This window comes from Gavia stellata, chromosome 26, assembly GCF_030936135.1.
Source record: "Gavia stellata isolate bGavSte3 chromosome 26, bGavSte3.hap2, whole genome shotgun sequence".
In the NCBI taxonomy this organism is placed as follows: Eukaryota; Metazoa; Chordata; class Aves; order Gaviiformes; family Gaviidae; genus Gavia; species Gavia stellata.
Genome location: NC_082619.1, coordinates 9,097,006 through 9,119,580, shown reverse-complemented (window position 1 = coordinate 9,119,580; position 22,575 = coordinate 9,097,006). Strand labels below are relative to the sequence as shown.

Here is a 22,575-nt window from a genome sequence, read left to right as displayed (position 1 = left end):
CGTTATTTATTTACTTCTCCCTTCTTGCTTTTCTACTATTTTCATGCTGTGCTTGTGCTTTTTGCGTATGTCTCATATCACCGCAGCCAGTGAATTTGCCATGTCTCATCTGTTGCCTCATTATTTACCTGCTGTAGTGCATGATTCGATGAAGTGAAATTATTTTTAACTGTTATTCTGGAAGGCTCTGTCTCTTCAGAGCAGATTCTTCTTGTGAATGGCCCTGATCTGACTGGGAGGAGAGGGGTGAGAGGGAGCTGTGTCGTGGGGTACAGGAGCAGCAGCCAGGGAAAATGCAGTGGATGGCACTCGCTTCATTGATTGCCAAGTGGGAAATGGGTTAGTGCCAGCCGTAAGGATTTCTCCTCTGCCTCTCCTGCAGCCCTGCAGCAATTAAAGCACAAAGCCTGACCTTCGATATCAGTGGAGATGGGCATCTGCCTCGAGTGACGGTCTTGCGCCCGGTCCTTCACAATAAGAGAGGGAACCCACTGCTGCTCTTCAAGAAGCTGTTGCTGGGTGATTCAGAAAAACTGTCTCTGGTCCTTCAGAATGATGGCGTCGTACCTGTCCAGGTGAGGACCTGCTCAGGGAATGCTCTGGTCTGGGAACAAGTCCTTGTGCCATGGAGGAAAGGCACCAAAAAACGTGGTAGAGGTGCACAGATGCACTGCTACTCTATGCGTGCAATTGAACACCAAATGAAACCCTTGCCTTGCGCTCAGAGCCACTCCATCGCAGGAGAATAACTCGCTCTGACTTTCTGGAAGATGCTTTGGCAAACCAGTGGGAAAAGTCTCGTTTCTCAGCCAGATCCCTCTAGGAAAGTTCCATCAGCCCTTCGTCTTTGTCCCCCTCTCCTTTGCAACCACTGCTGCTGTCTCTGCTAGTCTTAACCCACCCTTGGGTTTTATGCCGGTTACTCTTTCCACTCTGTGCCGCAGTGAACTGCACAGGAATGGGTCTCAGAAATTCTTTTTAAGCAAATGACTGAATTCTGCTTTCCAGGAAGGGTGTTCCTCTTGGCAATGTGAGTTTCTGACCAGTCTATCCTTTTCAGTTCAACACATCACAAGAAAGTTGATGGGGTATTTTTCCTCCCGACTCTCTTCTCACGCTTTGGTTCTCCTGTGGGAATGTGGGATGTCCTAGTTACATTAGATTGTATTTGATCACATTTTACTACATTTTAATTAAACTCAGTTGTAGTTTAATTCCGTTCTGCTCATTGCTTTTAGTACTTTCTGTCCTGTTTGGTTCTAATTTAATGATATCCCAATGCCTCTGAACACTCTTTTTTTCTGTCTGATTTTACTTAAACTTTGTGCTAAGAGCTGTGTTTGAAGCGGGGAAGCGTGCTGGGCTCCCCGTGCTGGACCAGCAGCGGTACGGTGTCGATCCGCGTGCCACCCTGTACCCACACCAGTGTGGTCGTTCTCTGTGTTCCCTTTTCTCAGCTGATGATAGACCTGTTGGATGAAGGGGGAGTTTTCTTCTTGAAAGCCAGGCCCACCACACACTGCATCTACCAAGCTGCGGGCACGAAGGAGGACTCTCCTGGAGAAGGTAAATTCATTAACCATGAAGTGTGGTCATTCACACAGGGAAGATGCGTGCCCTGCTCTTGGCGTGGCCAAGCAGCAGCCAGATGTTAGGCATACTTTCTTTCCTGGGGCTCTCTGTACCCCTATTTTTTCCCGTGGACTCTTTGCAGAGTTTCCTCCTAGCAAGTTGTAGGAAGTTTTTCTGTTCTTCTGGACGTGGTGGGTTGAGTTGTCGGGGAATTATCAGCACTTGAATGGACTGTCTGAGGTCTCTGCTGCATGTGGGGAGTTACCAGCCTGAACAGAGGCAGCCCTTGAGCCCACAGCCAGCCAACAAAAGCCAAAACCGCTCTTTGACTCAGCGTTACGTACGGCTTGAGAAGTTTGAGTGAGAGCTGCGTGTTAACCTAAGGTTAAGATGCTTAAGCAGTGATATACATGGTGGTTTCATAGTCTTGTGAATATAGGAGGAGGGTCTGGAACCAGTGGTGGGAGAACCTGTGCTTAGAGACAGCTGTGTTTCAACCTCTTATTCCTCTTATACCCGATGGAATATTTCCTCTGTACAGCTGTATCACTTGTCTCTGATTTCCATTGCTGTGCAGGGAGGAAGCCCCACACCGCTTGCCTGGTCCTGCATCACGGGGAATTAGCAGAGTTTGACGTGCTTTTCAAACCCAACCTGGCCCAACGTGTGGAAGGGAAGATCCACCTCTCAGTGGTGGACAACCCCTATGAAGAGACCGACATTCAGCTGGTGGGTGAAGGCTACGAGGATGACTTCACGCTTGATAACATCCATGGACTAGTGGCAGACAGCAACGAAGAGAACACTGAAGGCAATCTGGAAGAAGACGTAATTGAGGGTAAGAAAGGAGAGGCTGCCAAGATGGAGCAAGGAAGAGGAAAATACACGTTTCTGCTCACCCTGTGCCAGTGCAGGTGTGGTCCAGACTTAGCGGACAGATCCTGTTGCCTTTTGTAGCCTGCAGAGCAGCCACGCTTGAGAACACAAGGGAGGATCCTCTGTCAAGGGGGACGCGTGCAGGCTGGGAGGGAAGGGTGAGAGATGCCAGCGTTCAGCTGAGTATCTCTAAAAGGAGGGTCTGGTGGTCTGTGAGCGTGCCAGCCCTGTGCACAGAGGCCGTGCGTGCTGCACCGCATGTCCCCTCTGCACAGACACAGCCGCGTGTTTAGGGACATGTCAGGGTGTATCTCTGAAAGTGGTAGGGTGGGGATCTGCACCTCCCAGAGGGAGGAAGGCTTGGAGCGAGGAAAGGAGTTGGACATACGTGTGTCTGTGCATGTGAGGGGGGCGGGCGGACCTCACAGCACGCTGAGATCCCTTGCTCTCATTCTTAACAGCTACCAGAGTGGATCACATCCAGTTCGGGGACTGTCACATCGGGGCACCTTACCCCGTGACCTTCACCATCACCAATCGCAGCAGCGGGGAGGCGGTGCGGTTTGAGTGGCTGGCAGACACCCCGTTTCACTTCTCCCCCCAGGTGAGTTTGAACGGCTCTGCCTTTCCCCACTGGTCGAGCCCTTCCCGGCGGGTTGCCAGGAGTTAGCAGGGAGTCACCACGTCCCAGTGAGAGCCCATTCCAGTGCCACGTAGGAGATGCAATCCCTGGCTTTGCTGGGGCAGGGCTGTCAGCCCGGCAGAAAAGGCTCCGTGTTGTGGGAGGTGACATCTTTTGTTTGTACTTTTTCCCTATCAAACTTCAGATAAATACACAATAAAATGCAGATCCCTGGCACAGCTCCTCAACACATCAATCCCTTTGCTGTCAGTCTTGCCCTTGCCAGTGATTCCAGTTTGGTCTTGGCTCTCCGGTTCTCCCTAGGTGGGACACCTCCATGCTGGCTGTGCTAAGGACATCACGGTGACCTTGAAATCGGATGTTGCGGTCGCTTTCAAAAAGCACCCTGTGAAGTGTAAGGTGGCTAGGATCGCCTTCCAGCTGCCTCCAGAGCTGGTTACTGACTGGGACGACCGCCTGCGCACCGTCAAGTGGGTGGATGCCATGAGGGGCCCGGCAGCCACGTGGCCTCTCAAGAAGAAGGTAAGAATCTAACTGAGCTTCTACAAAAAGAGCTGCCAACGGCAGCAGACCGCCATCCTTGCTGGCTAAGCTGGCTCCTGCTTCCTCCTGACATTTAATCCATCCGTGAGGTTAACCAGCAGTGCTTTTTAGGGGAGAGGTGGGTGCACGGTGACTTGCTACGCTCGCACAAGATGGGGAAGTCTTTTTGACGAGAGATGTTTAGTTTGACAAGAGACGTTTAGCCACGTGCAAACTATCAGTCTCTGCTGATTTTATGGTGTTAAAATCTATTCATCTGAATCAGTGCCTTTTCACCAACAAGGAGTTAAATCCACTGCGCTCTGTCCCCTTGTTTTAAAGTGGAGAGCAACACTAGCGCTCTTTCGTGTATGCTGGCTAGCCCACCAGCACATTGCAGGTGAGCTCTGAGCTCTGTCTGTACTGGTACTGGAGATTTTAGTTGTGGTCTCTATATCGTGTGGGATATCTCATTATGGGGCAGCCCAGGCACTATATGGCAGTCATGCGGGAGTTCGGAGAAGTATCATCTCCAGAAACTCTTGCTTTTACTATCATTCTTGCCAAACACACTTGTCTTGGGTGATGGGTCTTCCCTAGTTTCTGAACCATTGTAAGACCTGTAAACCAAACTTCTTCCCCATCTGAGCATCAGCAGTTGGAGACTTTCCTAGTGAGTTTGTGCCCATCCCAAAATGCCCATCCCCAGCCCCCACCAGTGTGGCTGTTGCCCCACCTGAGAAATCTGGAAAGCACTTTCTCCTAAGACAAGAAGGAAAAGGTGCTTTCTAGGTTTGTTCATTCTTGGGGTTTCTCCATCCACAGAGCTCCAGCAGCGGAACTTAATCCTAATTTAGGGGCCTGCTAGATTTATGGGGAGCCAGGAAGAAGGTCAGACACTCTGCAGGGTTGAAACACGGGGACCGATACCCGGCCATAGTCCCCATGGGTGTATTTGCAGTCGTGGCGATTCCTCTGATCAGTAGGTAGAAACAAATATTGTAGCGGAAGGGTCACATTTTGTCATCTTTCCAGGGAAATAAATGGGAATGGTCCTTTCTAGCCCCTCTATGTGGCTGATTTTGGAGGCCAAAAGACTCCCTGTTCAGCCTGGCTTTCTGGGCTCTGCTCAGTGATTCTTTGCTGTCCTGTTTGGAGGTGGTCGAGCCAGAGCCAGAACCAGCTCACACTGTCCTGGAGAAGAGCAGCCGTGAGGTGGAGCTTCGCCTCAGTGCTGTCGTTGACTACGCCGAGTTCAAGCTGGATACGGACATGATTCAGTTCGAGGAGACCTTGCTCTTCCAGACGAGGACGTTCACGTGAGTGCTGGAGGCCAGGCAGGGACCTGCGTATGGGAGCTGCCTTTGCCCAGGGCTGACACGGTGTCTGCTTCCCTAGAGCAGTCTCACCTGCTGTTCTTCCCTTTAAACACATAATTTTTTTGGTTTCATCCTTTCCAAGTCCTGGCTGGGTGCTGGGGCCCACATATCTACACACAAAGCCAAGCAGGAGATGGTGGTTGCCATCCTGCCATGCCTTTCTGCTGAGAACAACCATGGTTTTGCTTTCATTGTGTGTTGCCTGTCCTTATCTGCTTGAAGACGAGTTTTCAGTCAAAATAACGCCAAACCGAGACATAAAGACCAGAGTAAGACCCTTGGATTAATTCTCCTGGGCACCATGTCTGCCATTTCCTCTTAAACTTCCAAACTTTGAAATACTTTGTCTCGGGGCAGCCCAGGGCAGCGATCTAGCTGTGGCAGAGTTGTCTGGGGAAAGAAGATGCTACTCAGCATAAAGAAAGGGGTGCCGGGAGCCCACCGTACAGGGTTACTTTTCTACTTGCTTGGTATTTATTGGACGTTTTTCTTTTTATGCCTCCTCCTTGCTTTTCAGTTTCCAGCTGTCCAATACAGGGAATGTGGCCCTGGAATACACCTGGATGAGGGCTGTGGAGGATGAAAGGGCAGTGAGCCATACTGGGGAGCTGCTCCTGCCCAGTCTGGATGGTAAGGCACTAGCTCTCTGTGGCAGCTGGGGGTGCCCGGGGTGTTTCAGTTGGTAGCTGAGGGCTTTGTGAGAAGACTGTACCACTTCAACCCAGAGCATGAATTGCTTTTTCATCCCTGTCTGGTCACCCACCTTCACCAGCATCTTCCCAGCTGCAGCTGGAGACTTTCTCCTTGCCCACTCTCTGCCTTTCAGACCCTCCTTACACTTGCTCTGACACTTGTGCTCTGGTGCGGGAGCTGGGCCTGGCTCAGGGGAGAGCCACGTGGTGGGTCGGGACTGGGAAGGGGGACATCAGGGCACTTCTTTGGCAAGTCTCTGAGACTGGGAAAATTGATAGTGTAACAACGGGTTCGCTGACCTGCAGACACTGTCTGTGTGCAATTCCCCAGTCTACAGCAAATGCAAAGTCACTGGCTAAATTAACCCTCCTAACTCGGGCACGGGAGTGTTTGCTGCAGGCGGAGACCCTGCTCACAGCAGCCATCGGAGCTCAACGGCGGGGCCGTGACTCATTAACCTGCAGTAATGTGTTTGTGTCTGAGCACGTGGTCTCCTTGGGAGCAGCGTGGTTCTGCGGGGAAACAGGGCTGTGTGTCCAAGAGGTCTCATCAGGAACAGGAATGAGGAGAGCTGTCAACCCTTGCGTTTCCTAGCACAAGCAGCTTGTCTGATTGCCGAGCTGGGAGACCTCAATCAAAGTCCTTGACGCTCTGAATGTGCTTAACTCCCTCCCCTGTGGGTCCTGGTGTTGGCTGTTCCCCGGCACGGGGCATGCTTGTGCTGAAGCCGGTCCGCTGTGCCATTAGCTGGCTGGTCGTCGGTTATGAAAGCCTGACAAAGAGGAAGGAAGGAAAGGGTGTGAAGGACAGAGCAGTGCTGTTCCCCAAAGCCTTCTCTCCACCATGCACAACAAACAAAATTCAGTTCTGTAGGCAACTGGGGAGCAGGACTTAACGCTGTCCTTAATGCTAAGCGCTGAGGCTGGCTGTGCTGGGACGTGAAACAGCGCCCAGAAATTTTCCCAGATGCTGTAACACCAGACATCTCTACTGTTAGTTCCTGAGTGTGGGTTGGGAAGGAACGCTGGCCAGAAACAGTTCTGCAGGAGAAGTTTTCATCTAGCTCCCAGTCCTGGAGATGGAGGGAGTTTAACAGCGTGGAGTGAAGCAGCGGGGTTCAGTCCTGGGCCCATTTCATTTGCTAACATAGACATAGCCTTCCTGTCCATCATCTGAATATCTCTACAGATTGATGTTCAGTTGTGTGTTTTGATTCACGTGCTTCTCTGGGTCTCTGCTGGGCCTTTTCACTGTATTTGCTGCCCCCCCACCCTCAGTTGTCCCTCCTGTCCGTCCTCACTTTCACACCCGTCCCCAGGACTTTCTGGGATGACGATTTAGCAAGCAGTAACACAGAAACAAAAAGCAACCTGACCGCTCTCCCTCTTCTTCATCGGGAGTCCTCCTGCTGAAAGCGCTTGGCCAGGGATGCTCCAAGTGCATCCCACCTCCCTTCTGTTCACCTGCAGCAGAAGTCAGAGTTGCTGGGAACAGAGGATTTTTCTCCTTGAAAGATATCCTGCTCTAACCTCTTCCTCACTGCAGGGGAATTCCTTTCCTCCACTTCTGGTACCTCTGTGAAGCTCCGGTCTAGCCGTTGTTCGAGCCAGCTGGACCGCGCTGTGGAGCACGTCTCCTCCTCCCTGAGCTCATCTCTGAATGCCGTCAGTGCCGCCCCGCTGTTCTCTGTCGAGCCCGGCAGCGGCACCATCGCTGCCGGCGAGAGGCAGTTCTTCCAGATGAAGTTCTCTCCGGTGTACGTGGGGGACTTTCAGAGCCGTATGCTCTGCAGGTAGGAACGTCCAGCCACTTTTCAACTCATGCTACTGATGGATAGTCGTGGTAATACCTCTGACTGGGGTGGGTGGGAGTGCAGACCTCGGGACAGCCAGCCCCAGAGAGGCAGCAGAAACAGCTAACATACAGCAACAAAGAAAGATGGTCATCCGGCCTTGGTAGAAGCAGGTATGGGACAGTGGGAAAAGACATTGTATGAAATATTAAGCTCCTGGAGGGCTGCAAAATCTGGAACGAGAGATCCAGAAAGGCTGTCAAGGGGCCAGCTAGTCCTTAGCTATGCTTCCTTATCAGACAAGCACGGCCTCCTTACCTGCATAGAAACTTGTGTGCTGCGGTTGGTCTCTAGACACATAACTGGTCATGCTTCTGCCATTTCACCTCTGCTGCCTCCATGGCAGGGAGTGCAATTCTGTTTGATTTGCTGAGCAACGCTTGCACGGAGAGAGGATGCAGCGCTCTGTGCTGTACAAGGAGACAGACAAGCAGCTGCCGTCCAGAAACGTTAGTTTGGCTAATACCAGTCCCTTTCTTCCTAGTATTCCTAACCTGAAGCCAAATCAGAAGTGCCCAGAGGTGGTTGTGAAGGGGAGAAGCTTGATGCCAAACTGCCACTTTGAACTGGAAGACTCTGACTACATCACTGCAAAAAGGCGCAACCCAGAGTTGCAGGGACCAAAAGGGGCAACGTTCGATCTCAACACAAAAGTGATTGAGTTTGCGGCAATTGGAAGTGCGCGGCAGGAACAGCAGGTAGGTGTGGGCATGGTTTCCCCTGTTTGTGGTCTCCTAGTCACCCTCCTTAACCAGAGACCTCTCTAGCTACTCTTCCAAGCCCCGAGGTACCTTGTCTGTGATCTGGTGAGACTTGGCCACCAGTCTGTTTTGGGGCTGGAACAAGCTGGTCACTGAAGACCAACTGGCCAATTTTTTGTTCTCTGTCTTCAGTAAGGTATGGGTCAGTCTGGGAGGACCACGTATCCCCAGCCCATGTCATGTGGCCAGTACAACCTTTGTCCCTTTGAAGAGCATCCTTGGGACATTCTTGCACCTCTGAGATACCAGTTAGACAGGGTCAGCGAAGGCTGCAACCACAACAGAGAGTACTATCTTCTAAAGGAGTCTTGCTGGACTTCATTTTACCACTTTCACTTGATCTCACTGTTTTAATATGCAAGAGGTTTTGGCTAATTTCTTTGCTAATTTCTTTGTTGATAGCCATTAATTTTTAGCCACCTGAGAGACAAACAGGGCCCCTAGAAAGCAGGTGAAATGTTTGTGCTCCCAACGTCGTTCCCCTGTACCAAATAACCCCTTCCAGATGGTGTGCAGGATTGGCAGTGCCTGATGTCTGCTACAGGACAGAGTCATTGACATCCCAACACGACCTTAGTAGTCCTTTTTTTTGCTTTGTGTGCCTAGGACCATCAGGGTTATGAACCCAACCAGTTCCATGTATTCCTTCCAGTGGACTTGCCAAGACCCTGAAGCCCCACCAGAGCAGGTGGCTTTCTTCTGCCTCACAGAGAGAGGTCAGATCCAGCCGGGGAAGAAAGCAGAGGTGGGTGCAGAAAATTAAGAAAGTAGATCCGGTACACGTGTATGCCAATTTAACACCGGCTATATCTACACTTAGTGGGCATCCCATGTCTCTGTGAGCTTGCCAAGACCACGAAGAAACTTTTGACTGCAATGTAACTGAGCTGGCAGATGAACCTGTCCTCACCCTGTACCCCGCATCTGCCATGCTTTTGGGCTGTAAGTGGCACAACAGCCTATCTCTGAGCTCACAGCAACATAAGGTGGAGGTTTGGGGGATTTCTTGGTGGTATAGACTGCACCCCACTCCTCTTACCCAGCCAGGGTCAGCAACTTTCCTTCATTTGCCTCTTTCTCCCCCAGATCAAGTTTGAATTCGTCCCCCGGCACCTGGACATCACAGAATCATTCTGGGTCTTTACAATCCCTGAGCAAAGCATTTCGGTCCCGTTCCTGTTGGTGGGCAACACCACCGACCCGCTCGTGACTCTGGACAGATCCCACCTGAACTTCCACTTGCTGTTAATCGGTGAGCACCATGATTATAGCTTACGTGCTCAGAAGCGTACCTCTCCAGGGGCCCAGCAGTCCCGTTATTCCAGCAGGCTCCCACGAGGAAGGTGGAAATGGAAACAGGCACTTGTGAGCAGAGCATCCAGCTCCTGGCACCCAAGTGTTACGAGGGAGAGGAAGGGGAAGGGAGGAAGGCATGTGTCAGGGATACGGCATGTAGTTGGGGCTGTTTCCAAGAGGGGATTTGGGGGTGATGCGGGGGAGCCCAGGGGGTCAGAAGTACGTTTCCATGTTGGCATCCTGAGCGTGCCATGCTGCAGGCAGTGCTTCTCACTGGATATTGCCTGCTGGGCTCAGCCGGCAGGCAGGAGCACAGTGGGCAGTGGTGGTCTGGTGGCCAGAGGAACAAAAGGTTTTCAGCAGCTGCTTTGTCCTCTCCCCAGGGCACGAGGTACGCCAGACTGTCTATATGATTAACAGTGAGAAGGAAGCCTTCAGCTTTGCTTTCAGAGAAAGCTCTCTCTTCTCAGAGGGATGCAACACCTCCGTGAAAATAGAGCCCCTGAAAGACTCCATCGCTCCTCTTTCAAGGTAACAGGGCTCACAGGTCAGATTCCTTCTCCCATGTGCCAAATACAGCACCATCATTTTGCTTTTGAGACGCTCTCCCCCTCCACATTCACCATGTGACTCTTGGCCATAGCATACGTCTGCCTTGTTTTGTTCCTTCCCAATGGGGACACCATGAAACTTCAGGTTTCTCCATAGAGTGGCTGTGCCGGGGTTACCCCGGTCTTCTAGGCCCCCTTCCTGGAGAAGTTCAGGCTTTGGATCTTCTAGTTTTGATGACAAAAGCATGTTTGGAGGTTTTAACTCTGTGATTCCCCTGGGCTAGCAGCCTTAAGTGTGCAAGGTCTCCTCTCTCCTCTGTGTTCCTTTAGTGACAGAGTCCACCACGCATGGTCTGGGCAAAGCGACCAAGAGCAGCAAAGCACACAAGCAGCATATAAGCCCATCATGGGGGACAGCAACAGGCTTACACAGCTAGCTGTGTTTTGCAGGATCACCTGTCAGAAAATGGATGGTCTTTTGTTGTAAACTGCAGCTGTGACTTGTGATCAGACATGATCATGAATTCAAGCAGGTCACCAGCTCATCTGCTGATCCACCACAAATGTCCCTGTGCCCACTCATAGCCTGCCTGGGTGTAAGGAGAACGCGTTAGCTCCAGGCAGTTTTGCTGTGGCTTAAAAGATGCTGAATTTTGGCTCACCACAGGGTGTAAGATAAGAGAACATCCTGTATCAGTTACTGTGGCTCACCTGAGAGGTGGTAATTCCTTAAACCTCTGTAGTTTGGTTGTGTTTGATCACGTACCCAGAAATTATCCACAGAAATTACAAAGAGGCAGTTTGGTGGCACCCGCGTTGCACAGCTGTCACGGGAGCTGGGTGATTCCTCTTTGCAAAGAGGCTGTTACCCTTGTCGTATAGATCAGAGAGATTGGGGGTCTCTAGGAGTGCCCTCCTCTGTGTGTGGGACAGAAGTGGGGTCTTAACCCAATGCTGCCTTGTAGCACATGGGCAGGGCAGTAAGGTCAGCGTTAGCTCAGGGTTTGCTGCCTTGTCGTTGTATCCTCTGCCGTTTCATTGCATGGGATCATCATACCCTAAACAGTTGTCACCAGGGCTCGCTCCATAGCGGAAGGCCCTGGGAGGGCAGAGTGCTGCTCCTGGTTTCTCCCAGGCCTGGGGTCTCACCACAGCCATTGCACAGCCTGCCCTCCCAGAGCAGGCAATGTGGGGCCAAGAAAGCAAAGAGGCAGTGAATGGAGCAAAAAGGATCTTTTCTCCCCAGGCTTCCCATTACAGTCATCTTCACACCAACACTAGAAGGAGAGGTGGTCTTCAACCTCAAGTGCAATGTCAAGAGGAAGACCCAGCCCCTCTCCTTGAATATCAAGGCCACTGGCTACAGCGTGAACGCGTCTGTCCGTTGTGAGGACGGCGATGGCTGTGTCACTGAGCTCAGCGCACAGGAGGTCAACGTCATTGATCTCAAGGAGGTGAGCAGCGCTGGTTCCCTGAACCATTTGCCCCACAAAGCCCTGCAAGATTCAGCCTTAACCAGGAGCTTTGCAGATATGTTTGACTAAGAGGGAACGTTTTTTCTCCATCTGTGGGTCTCTAGAGGGAGGGAGATTGGTCTTTCAGACGGGTCATTAGCTGAATGTGAAAGATGAAGGAGCGCTTGCTGGGCCAGCCAGCGCTTTGCATGTGCTCCAAGCCCTAGTCCTCACCGTCTTCTCCCCGCAGGTACAGCTAAACGAGAACATCAAGCGCATCTTCAGCATCCACAATAACGGCAAGGTCAGCTTCGCCTTCTCGTGGGAGCTGAGCGGCCCCCCCAGCCCGTAAGCAGGTCCTTGCCATCACCCCTCAGACGGGCACCGTGCAGGCGGAGGGGAAAGCAGAGACCCAGCTGGTGTTTCACCCACAGAAGATGTGCTCTTTAAAGGATGTAGAGCTGACGCTGCAGGTGAGGCACCAGTGTTTAATACGGGACCTTCGCCTTCCCTACGCAGCAGCTTGGCAGCAGGAGGCCAGGGCTGGGGGTGAGCTCTGTCACTGAAGAGCCTGAACGAGGCAGAGAGGCTCCTGCTGCTGCAATAAAGAGCCTGACAGCTTCTGAATGGAATATTTTAATACTTAAGTGCTTATCCAGGACTACTGTGGGAGGTGCTTTTGTGGCAGGACGTATGCCCCAGGCCCTCTCTGCCCCTAATTTGGAGGGGCTCTAGATGTGCGCGGGGATGGAGCTGTTTCTCCTTGCCAGGCCCCTCCTGAGTCGGGTCCCACAGCTCAGAACGGTCTTGCCAGCACATGGCTGCACAAAGCAGGGCCATGACTCTTCAAAAACCCTTTCCCTCTTAGCCCAAGCATTCCGCCTTCTCTTTCTATTCTGGGGTCCTTTGGTACTTGCTTTTCCTTATTGTCACTGCAGCCAGCTGTCCCCCATCCTCTTCCTCAGCCGTCTCTGGTGTTTGGGGTTGTAATTCCCACCTCTTCACCTGGCTCATGCTGTCTTTTGCCCTGCCAGATCAGCAAGGGTCCCACGTTTACCTGCGTGTTCCTGGCCACCGTGGTAGTGCCCGCTGTCCACTTCTCCACCACCAGACTCGACTTTGGAGCCTGCTTCATCTACCATGCTGGGATGCCACCTGCCCAGCGGACCCTTGTCATCACAAACAAGGCAGACAGGGATATGAGGTAGGCCTTCTCCGCACACTCCTTCAACCCTTGCTTAGCGCATGCCTGCTCCATGTCCTCATGACCACTGTGGGTGAAATCCTGAAGATGCAGGGGGAGGAGAAAGGAGAGCCCCAAGTAGCCCTGATGATGTTGTCTGAGCACACACAGCCTTGTGACACCTCTGCTCCTCTTTGCTGTGCTTTCTGCCAGTTTGAACTGCTTGTTCACCAACACCGCGTACCTGGAGGTGGACTTCCCAGGGCACGTCCTACGCCCAGGAGGGACAGTGGAGGTGCCCATCACTTTCTATCCCAGAGAAGTTGCGTCTTACCATGAGCTCATCCCTTTTGCAATCAATGGTCTTTGCCAGCAGACTGTTGAGGTCCGAGGAAGGGGCATGAAAATGAAGGTGAGATGAAATCCAAACCCTAAAACTCCAGGTGGCAGGCAGCCAGCATGGCTTTCTCTCTCATTTTCTTCATCTCTTCCCCAGCCTACCATGTTTTGGTTTTCTGCCATGAGGGTGGCAGAAAACCTTTTCTCCTTCTTTCCCTTCACTTTATATTAATCCCTCCTGCCTCAGGTTGATGTTGTGGAACCACGAGGAAAGGTGGTGAAGCTGGGAGCCCTCTCCATCGGACAGACGGTGAAGAAGATGGTCACCATAGCAAACAAGTGCTGCCCCTCTTACTTTTAAGCTCCGTCTCATGTCCACCATGCCAGAGCTCCAAGAAGCTGGGGTAAGGCTCCTTCCTTCACTTGGAGAGCACTTTGGTGTGCCTGCTGGTAGCTATGAGCTGCTCTGGGCAGGAGCTGGTAGTTACAATTGTAGTAGTAGTCTCCACTCATTTCTTTGGGCAGGTTCTCTGCTTGAACCCCACCACCGAACTAAGTCTGAAGCCCAAAGGAGACACCTGTAAAGTGGAGGTGACCTTCTCCCCAAAACGCCGCATCCAGCCATTCACCGAAGAAGTGACGATGGAGTGCCACGGCCTGGTGCGCTCCCTCTTCATGGTGCGGGGCTCCTGCCAGGGCATCCATGTGAGCTTGGACCAGGAACACCTCAGCTTTGGAGCGGTGGTGCAGCAGAGCTACACGTCCCGGCGCATCATCATGCAGAACACGGGCGACATAGGAGTCAAGTAATGCAAAACCCTGTTCTCTCTGAGGGCTGAGAGCTTGGATGAGGGCTGGATGGAGCTGTAGCTTGCCCAGATAGTTCCCCTCTGCTTTTCCGTCCCAGTGGAGAGTTGGGCAGCCAAGGCTGTGCCGTCAGGCCCTGGAAGTTAGCAAGGGATATAACCAAAACCTTGTTTACAGATGGGCGCAGCTGAGTCCTGGCCAGCCTGAAGCCTTATTGCCAGGTGGCTCAGCGTCATGCCTGAAATCTGGTGGAAAAGCCCACAAGAGGATTAGAAACGGCACGTTGCGTTCGCAGCCTCCCCATTGCTAATCCTTCCTTCCTGTCCTTGTGCTTTCCTTGTCAAGGTTTAAGTGGGACATCGCGAGCTTCAAGCCAGATTTCTCCATCAGCCCTGCCAAGGGTTACATCTCCCCAGGAATGGATGTCCCCTTCGTTGTGACCTTCCACCCCTCTAAGCTGAGCCACGCTATCCAGTACGAGGACCTGAAGTGCTTCATCCAGGGCAGTGAGCCGCTCCGGCTTACGCTGGCAGGATGCTGCATGGAGACCCCTGTGACCAAAGAGGTAACTGGAGCAGAGACAGGATGGGTCCTCTCCTTGCACCACCGTTTGCACCACATCTCTCCCAGGGCAGGGACTGGAGGATATTTACGTGCATAGACTCGCTCCTGCCTGTCATCCTGCCTGGGTATCCCAGAGACCTGAAAAAACCGTTGGGCAGGATTCCCAAAATTTCTGAGCCCTGTAATTGCCTTCCTCCCCTGTTAACGGTGCTGCTTCTCCAGCGAGCACCTCAGCTGTCCTGGCTCTGCATTGCAGCACCCTTGCTGCAGGGACACCCTGCAGGGCTCTTCTGAGACCCTCCCCACAGAGCTGCCCAGCTGTACTCCCAGTATTGCACCCGCAGCCACACTTTTCCTCCCTGTCGGGACTGGGGAGGGCATTCAGCGCTAGGAGTGGGCAAGGCGTCTGCATCCAGCTCCTAGGGCACAGGGATGCAGCGTTGGAGGACTCCTGGCCCTCACGGGCATCGCAGGAGGGTGCAGCTGGGGGGTGTTGGCTCTTGCTCCCAAAAGAGAGCCCGGAGCTGCTCTCCAGCCTGCCCACGAAGGCGCTGTTCGGCTGCAGGTCTTGCCCTTGCACAGGAGAGATTTCCTTCCAGGACTCCCCATTTTCTTTCTCCCCTCCTTGGGAGGCGGCATCCCCCTTCACCCAGCATGCAAAACACCCCTTCCTCTCCCTCTCTAAGAACCGACAATTTGGTTTACACCAAAATCTATGGCTGAAACGGAAATTTTGCGTACGACGAGGAAAAGCTGCTCCCTGTGCGTAGAGCTAGTCAGAGTCCGAGTGGAAAGGATTCCTCGGTATGACCAAGCAGCCTCTGTGCTCCTCTGTTGCAGACACTGACTTTCGCATGCGACGTGCGCCAGGAGCACAGCCAGACCATCCTCCTGTCCAACCCAAGCAATGAGGCCTGGACCGTGCAACCTGTCATTGAGGGGGAACACTGGAAGGGGCCTGAATTTTTCCATCTAGAGGCCAATCCACAAAACAAGCCCTACAAGATCACTTACCAACCCCTAACCATGAGCTCTGAGAAGAAGCACCATCAGGTATGTGAGCTGTGCCAGCACGCTGACACTCATGACCCTCATAGCTCACCCAGCTCACCAAAGCTCACCCAGCTTTGGGCAGGAGGGTTGGACAAGATGACCTTCAGAGGTCCCCTCCAAGCTGAAATTATCCTGTGATCCCATGTTGGAAGCTGGATTTCTTGGTGGCTAGAGGCCAGGTGTAAGGAAACTGCAGGTGGGAATTCTGGACTGACCATTAAATGTGTTGGAGCAGCTAACCTGAAAAACCAGGTTGTCTGAAGGTCCAGGAAATGAAGTTCGTTCTGTGCAGCTCCTGGTCCCTGCCTGTGCAGCCCAGGGGGGCTCGGAGACCCCCCCCATGCTCAGCCCTGTGGGCTGCACAGGCTCCCCAAGCCCTGGGCGCGACTGCTTCTGCCAGCACTGCCCTGCTGGGGTCCTTTTGCAGCATGCAGGGAACGAGAGGGGCGAAGCTGCCCTGCCATTTCTCAGTGCCCCCCCTCACCATGAGCAGTCGGGTGGGAAACGACACAGACATCTCTCTTGACGTCACCTTTGGTGATGTGGGAGCTTTGGAAAGAGCCCTTCCTGCAGGTCTCAGGCTGGGCAGGTAGGGTGACTGGCCCCTGTTTCCGTGAGCACTATTTCTGAGACGCACCAGGGACAAGCTCTTAAATCAAGGGGGTCAATTCCAAATGGCTCCGGGGTGCCGGAGGTGGGTGTCAGACACCTGCCCCTTGGCCCCCTCTAGCTGATCTTACACCACACCAGAATTTAGGCCAGCGCAAGAGTGGAGGCCAGAGACTTCTGGGCTCAATCTCCAGGGTGCGGAGCAGATCTGTGCCCTGTAGGGTTGCATAGGCTCAGTATCTTTTTAATGTACAGCCTTGCTGAAAACTGCAGGACTCTTCCTGCTGCTCTGGAGGCAGAGGAGGTGCTGCAGGCAGGTGGCTGTGACCCATTGGCACCCGATGAGTACTGGTTATGAGCTTCTCGTGGCCCACCCTGGCTGGTGGGACCCTGCTGCGTTAGCTTACAGGCTGCTCTCCTGGCAGTAATGCTGGGGCTAATCCCAGCACTGCCGGGGCAGTCAAGCTTAGTAGGGACTGCCACCCCCTTACCACGGCTGTCCCTGCACAAGCACAGGGCTGGCAGCTGACGTGCCCACGTTAGTAAGGCAAGTAAAAGGGTGCTAGGACGGTCAGACCAGCTCTGCTGCAGGGCTGGTGCTTCCTTGCCTTGCCCAGACGTGTTGCTTCTGTGTCCCGTGGCTGTGCCAGCCCGAGCGGGTATGACACTGCCATCTCCACCTGCGTGGGACACAGGGCTGCGGTCACAGCTCTGCCAGCTGGACCTGCTCAAAGCTGCTCAAATGACAGCCTGAGACATGGGACTGGCCAGGTGTGCTCGCGAGCCAGTAACTCGTCCAGACAGAGAGCAGGAGAGCTCACTTATCCTATTTCTTGTCTCTAGGGCTCCATCTTCTTCCCATTGCCGGATGGGACAGGCTTGTACTACCTCTTGCAAGGGACTGCTGAGGCCCCAAAGTGTTCAGGGACCATTTTCCGGCAGGTACCATGTCGGACTTCCTACACTGAGCTCATCCCTGTTTCCAACTGGCTGAACAGACCGCAGAGGTGAGTCCGGCCCAGGAAGTCTCGTCCCATCAGCAATCCCTGCAGCAGCGCAAGGAAGGGCTTCCCACTGCCCGGAAGGTCCTTCCTGCAAGCTTTTTACTCTCCTCGGCCCATTTCTGGCCATAGGTGTCTGGGATCACCCTACCCACGTTCTGCGTATGCAGACCCATCCTGGAGGGTTTTCCTCCGAGGGGATGAGAGCTGGCTCCCTCTGCCTGAGGCATTGAGGGTGTGAGGAGCTGTGTTGTGCCCCCCCACGATGGGTATCCTATGGGAGTCCTTCCCGTTGAGCTTCACTGCATTCTTCTCACCCACAGGTTCCTCGTGGTAGTGGACATACTCAAACCAGAAAACCTGGAAAGCAGTTCTGTGCTGCAGGGGCTGGACTACATTGTCGTGCCAGGCTCTGCCAAAAAGGACTACAAGCTCACGTTCCTCTCCTACAAGGAAGGAGTCTTTAACGCAACGGTAAGTGTGGACACCAGACTGTGGAGCCCTTCAAGGAGCTGTTTGCTCACTGAGAAGCTACATGCCTGTTTTCATACCTCCACGTGCCCACTGGTGGGCTTGTAGGTGTCCTGGGTGGGTACTGAACAGCAGGCACCTCTCCACGTGCCCCACTCACGTGTCAGTCTCTGCGAGGGTCCCAGTGGGGGCTGCGGAGCACAGGTGGGTCAGGCCATTGGTGAGCTGGAAGCAATAGGCAATCAGGAGACTCCAGAGTGGAAATACCACACGTGCTTTCCCCAGTCTGGCACTCTTCCTGGGTGGCTGCTTAGCACCGTTCTTGGAAGTAGGGTGCTGAGCTTGGGGGGTTCTTTGGGCTGGCTTAGCACAGCTGGTATATTTTTATATAGTGCTTCCCTTTTTCTCTCATTCAGGTGACCTTCCTCAACGAGGTGACCAAGGAGTACTTGTTCTACACGGTGACTTTCAAGGCCACCGCTTCGGGACCCCTCAGCACTGTTGAAATGACCGCCGCTGTTCGGCAGAGAGTGTCTTCCACCGTCAAGGTGGAGAACCCTCTGCCTGTCCCGGTGACGTTTGCCACAGATTGCAAAGTGCCCGATGTCAACGTTCCCCCACATTTCACTGTTCCTGCACAGTCGGAGGTAGGAGCAAAGCTCGTCCTGTACGCTCTCCTCTTCCTGCAGCCTTTCTGGGAGGGGTGCTCTGCCCTACATGAACCATCTGGGGCTTCTTTCCAAGGGTGACAGCTCCGACCTGCTAGTAATCTGGAGGTGAAGCAGTGTGTGAGAATATCCCTAGCGGGAATTGCCCTGTGTTGGTGGAGTCTGCCATGCTGCCCCTTGTGATATGCTCCCATCAGGCCTCGCGTGGCAGGTCCTTGTGCCACGTGCTCCTTACTTAGCGTGGGTATTTTCAGTTTGGAGTGGCTGCAGGGCATGCCTCACCCCACTGGCAGGGTGTTTGCAGCCTGGATTGACAGGAGGCGTTGTGTGACCTGGGGGAGTATAGGGGCATTTTAGGGTGGGAAGCTTCTGGGGTAGTGCTGGAGGGTGCTCAGATGTCGGGCACTGTCCCCCAAGTGAGCTGTCCCGCACATGCAGCAGGGCTCTGACCCAGAGAGAAGGAGTTGGAGCGAGGGAGGGTGCTGGGTTGCCTTCCAGCACTGCGTGAGCACACCAGGGACCGATTTCCCCCATCCTGGGCCCTGCCTTCCCCATCTCTGCCTGACCCAGTGGCTTTTCCCTTCATCCCTCCCAGGCTGACCTTGTCTTTGAGTACCAGCCCATGAAAATAGGCGAGAGCAGCGGGCGCCTGGTGCTCCAGAGCAGCGATTTGGGCTCTTTCTACTACAACCTGCATCTGAAAGCCACCACGAGCAGGACGGAGAAGCCCCTCTACTTCCGCACCACCCTGGGCTCTAGTCAGACCATCACCGCCAAAATCACGAATTACGCCCGACAGAAGACAGACTACCTCCTCCAGGTGACCGCAGCTTTCCCTGGGCTCTTTTGGGGGGAGGCAGCTCATCTGGCCAGCATCAGCCCTCTCTGTGGAGGGATCCTGCCCTGGCGTAGCCAGGGCGGCCACGTGAGCCCGGGGGTCTTCCCACCGACACTGGATCAGTCTCTAGCTGGACTGTCCTCACTCGCAGACCCCTCTCTGCTGCCCTTGTTGGAGCCGCTCTTGCAGGTTCTGTGGGGTCTGGACTTCCACCTTAAACCCCAGCTCTGGCAGAAGGGTCTCTTGGGGTTTGGGTGCAGGGTTGTCCCTGCTCGGCGGGTTTGGACAGTCCTCGTGGCCGTTGATCGTGGGTGCTCACCAGGGGTACGGTGTGGGTGGGACAGGTGCAGTGACAGGCAGGGGAGAGGGACCCCGGCCTGCGTGATGGCGGGGGACCGTCGCTTTCTCCCCGAGGTGCCGGCTCTGCTTTTGTGACCCGCCACCCCGTCTCTTCTCTCCCCTGCGCAGACCGACTGCCCCGACTTCCAGACAGAGAGAACCATCAGCGTGGCCCCCGCCAGCCCCGGGGGCTCGGCGGTGAGCGTGGAGGTGACCTACGAGCCCTGCCAGCTGGGCGAAGTCAGGGCCACGCTGCGGCTCTCCTCCCGGCTCGGGCTCGGGCTCGGGGGGGAGTACAGCATCCCCCTCTTCGGCCTCGCCCTCCCGCCCAAGCCCCAGGGCCCCTTCCCCGTCAAGGCCGGCGGCACCACCTCCATCCCCTTCAGAAACGTCTTCCTCCAGCCCACGGCCTTCCAGTACAGGGTGGAGCACCCGGCCTTCACCCTCAGGGGCCCCGAGAGCTGGCGCTCCAAGAAGACTGCCCTCATCACCGTCGCCTTCCAGGGTGCCCCGGCCCCCGTCGCCACCAGGATGGTGGTCTCCTGCCCCGGGGCTGCCGGCGGTCAGGGGCCGGGGGTCTCCTGGGTGTACTACCTCCGGGGTCTGCCCCCTCCCCCGTGACTCGTGCCCCTCTATGGTCCCTGGGACAAGCTCCTTAGTGAACTGCGGGGGTAATTAAAGGTCTCTTTGGCATAAACCCAGCAGCGCGTCCCATCCAGCCCGTGCTGAGGCGAGGGGAAGGGCCCGATCCGCGGCAGGGCGCCCCTAGCGGCGGGGTGGGGCGCAGCCGGCGGCCTCCGCGCCGCGCGGGGGCGCTGCGGAGCGCGACGGCGGGGTCACGTGGGCGGGCCGGCGGCGCGGGGTCACGTGGCCGCCGATGGCGGCGGCGGGTGCGGGGCCCGGCGGGGCCGTGATCGGTGATCGCCGGGCGGGACGTGGCGCCGCTGTCGCCCGGCGTGGTGCGGGCGCTGAACGCCACGCGCTACGAGCAGAGGAAGGTGGCGGCCCTCGAGGTGGAGAAGTGAGCGGCGGGGGCTGCCGGGAACCGGGAGGGGAGCGGGGCGGTGCCGCTCCGGGCTGCCCCGGGGCCCGGCGGGGTGGAGGCCGGCCCGGCGGCCCGGGGAGGGCTGGAGGGGGTCTTGGGGCCGCCTGCGGCCCCGGGGTGGTGGGAGCCGGCACGGGATGCTGGGGGGCGGGCGGGGGTCCCGCCGTGCAGCCGTGGGTCTGGGGCGGGAGGGGACCGGCCCGGTTCCCCGGTGGGAGCTGGGGGCTTCGGGGGAGGGGGGCACCCCGCAGAGAGCCGGAGGGCGCGCGGGAGGGGGAACTGGGGGGTTCGGGGGAAGGGTTTGCCCCGGGGGCACCCGGGGGAAGGGGTCACCCCGGGGGGCTGCAGCCCTGGGGGGCTGCGGGCCCGGGGAAGGGGCTCCGGTGACAGGGTGACCCCGTCGGGGGACAGTGCCCAGGGCGGTGCCCGGGCGGGAGGGGCTCTCCCGCAGAGCTCGGCGCCTCCCAGCCCCGTACCGCCGGTCGCTGAGGTTTGTCTCCGAGCCCGGCAGCTTCTGGGCGCAAGCGGGGACCCCCCGGCTCGGGGCGCGTGTCCCAGGGCAGGAGTCGTGCCCGTGAGCCCCTCGAAGAAAGCCCGGTGTGACGGTGGGTCCCCAGCGCACGGCGCTGCGCAAAATAAGCACGCGAGTAGCGTAAGGAGTCAGAAACTCATCGGGAACACGGTACTCGCTCTCCTGCGACGCTCGCGGAGGTGGCCGCCTCTGTGCCCAGCCCTGGCCGGGGGACGCGAGGGTCCCACCAGGCAGCGGGCAGGAGCCGCAGCGGGCGCGGCAGGGTGGCGCTGGGGCGCCCGTCTTGCGTCAGCCTGGGTTCATCACCTCGTGCTGCTGTCCCGCCTCTCCCCGAGGTCTCGCCCGAGCTTGTCCCGCGCTCAATCCGTCTGCAGAGGTGGGACGCGCCTGCTGTCGCCCCCGGCTTTTGGGTGTCGCCTTTACTTCGCTGCTGTTTTGGCAGAGCTTGGGCCTTCCTTTCAGAGCATCCCAGTCTGCAGGCATCCGCTGGCACGGCCGTGCCTCCTCTACCATTGCCCGTACGCGTTCTCTGCACATCTTCTCGCTCTGGCTGCGTTGGTCTGGGGGCTCTGCGCTGCTCTGGTCCACAGCTTTGCCTGGGAAGGGCTGTGTCCTCCCCAGGCACTGCCTGATTGCTCACGGAGGAGATCCGAAGCATCTCCTCGGGGGACAGCCCAGTGCAGGGCTGGGAGCCACGATCCGAGCTGGAGGGTGGATTTCGGGTAGGAGGTGCAGCTGTGGTGAACCTGCGGCTGTGGTGAACCTGCGAGGGGAGCAGCCCGTGACGCGGGGATGGAGCTGCTCTGCTCAGGTTTCAGTGGGGGACGTGGGAGGGATGGGGGGTGGGAACTGTGCGCCTCAAACGTGGAGGGTGTACCTGGGCAGCAGAGAAAAATGCTTCTTGGGATGGCGTGAGTGTTTGCTCAGGTACAAAGCCGCTGCATCCAGCCCCTTTTTCTGTTCAACATGTTTATCTTTTGCTCATTTTCTCTTTTTTTCCCGGGAACAGTTTCTTAAAGGTGGGTTCTGGTGGACGTGCTGCCCTGTCCTCCCAGCTGTAGCCACAGGGATGCTTCAGTAACTGCCCCTTTGCTGCTGTGCGGGGTGATGCTCCTTATCCAAGCAGCTCTGCTCCGACCTATTTTGCCCCAGGATTAGGGTTTCGTGCTTGGCTTACGCCAACCAAAGTCTGATTCTGGGATGAGCCAGTTCAACTGATCAAGCTGGTAAACCCAGTTTGGGAAGGGCATAAGGGGGAGAAAGGCAAGGGCCGACCCTTTTTGCAGAGGTGCAGATTTAGATCACCTTAAACTCATCACAGAACAGCACCAGCACCGTCTCTCCCACGTCTACGGCATCGAGCGAGGAGGGACTTGCTGCCTCTCAGCTCAGGTACCTCCTTGTCCTCTGGCTGATAACGCGGGAGCAGCTCTTGCTGCCTGCAGACTCTCCGATGCTGCACGTTGCTGTTGGGTGCCTTTTGCCTCGTTATTTAGATCTTGAGCCCTTTAAACTCTTGAAGGAAGC

At 55.6% G+C, this 22,575-nt stretch overlaps 1 protein-coding gene and 1 pseudogene across 1 annotated transcript in view; both read left to right on the top strand.

Annotated features, from left to right (window-relative positions):
• The window catches only part of LOC132319253 (hydrocephalus-inducing protein homolog), a 113,158-nt pseudogene extending 93,066 nt beyond the window's left edge, over positions 1–20,092 (top strand).
• A 293-nt stretch (positions 20,093–20,385) lies between these two features.
• Positions 20,386–22,575, top strand: part of LOC132319252 (protein VAC14 homolog) — a gene marked incomplete at its 5' end in the record, with an annotated part of 31,364 nt that continues 29,174 nt past the window's right edge. The window contains one exon of the mRNA XM_059829576.1: positions 20,386–20,492. Within this exon, the coding sequence (XP_059685559.1) occupies positions 20,386–20,492 (107 nt within the window). The remainder of the gene's footprint in view (positions 20,493–22,575) is intronic.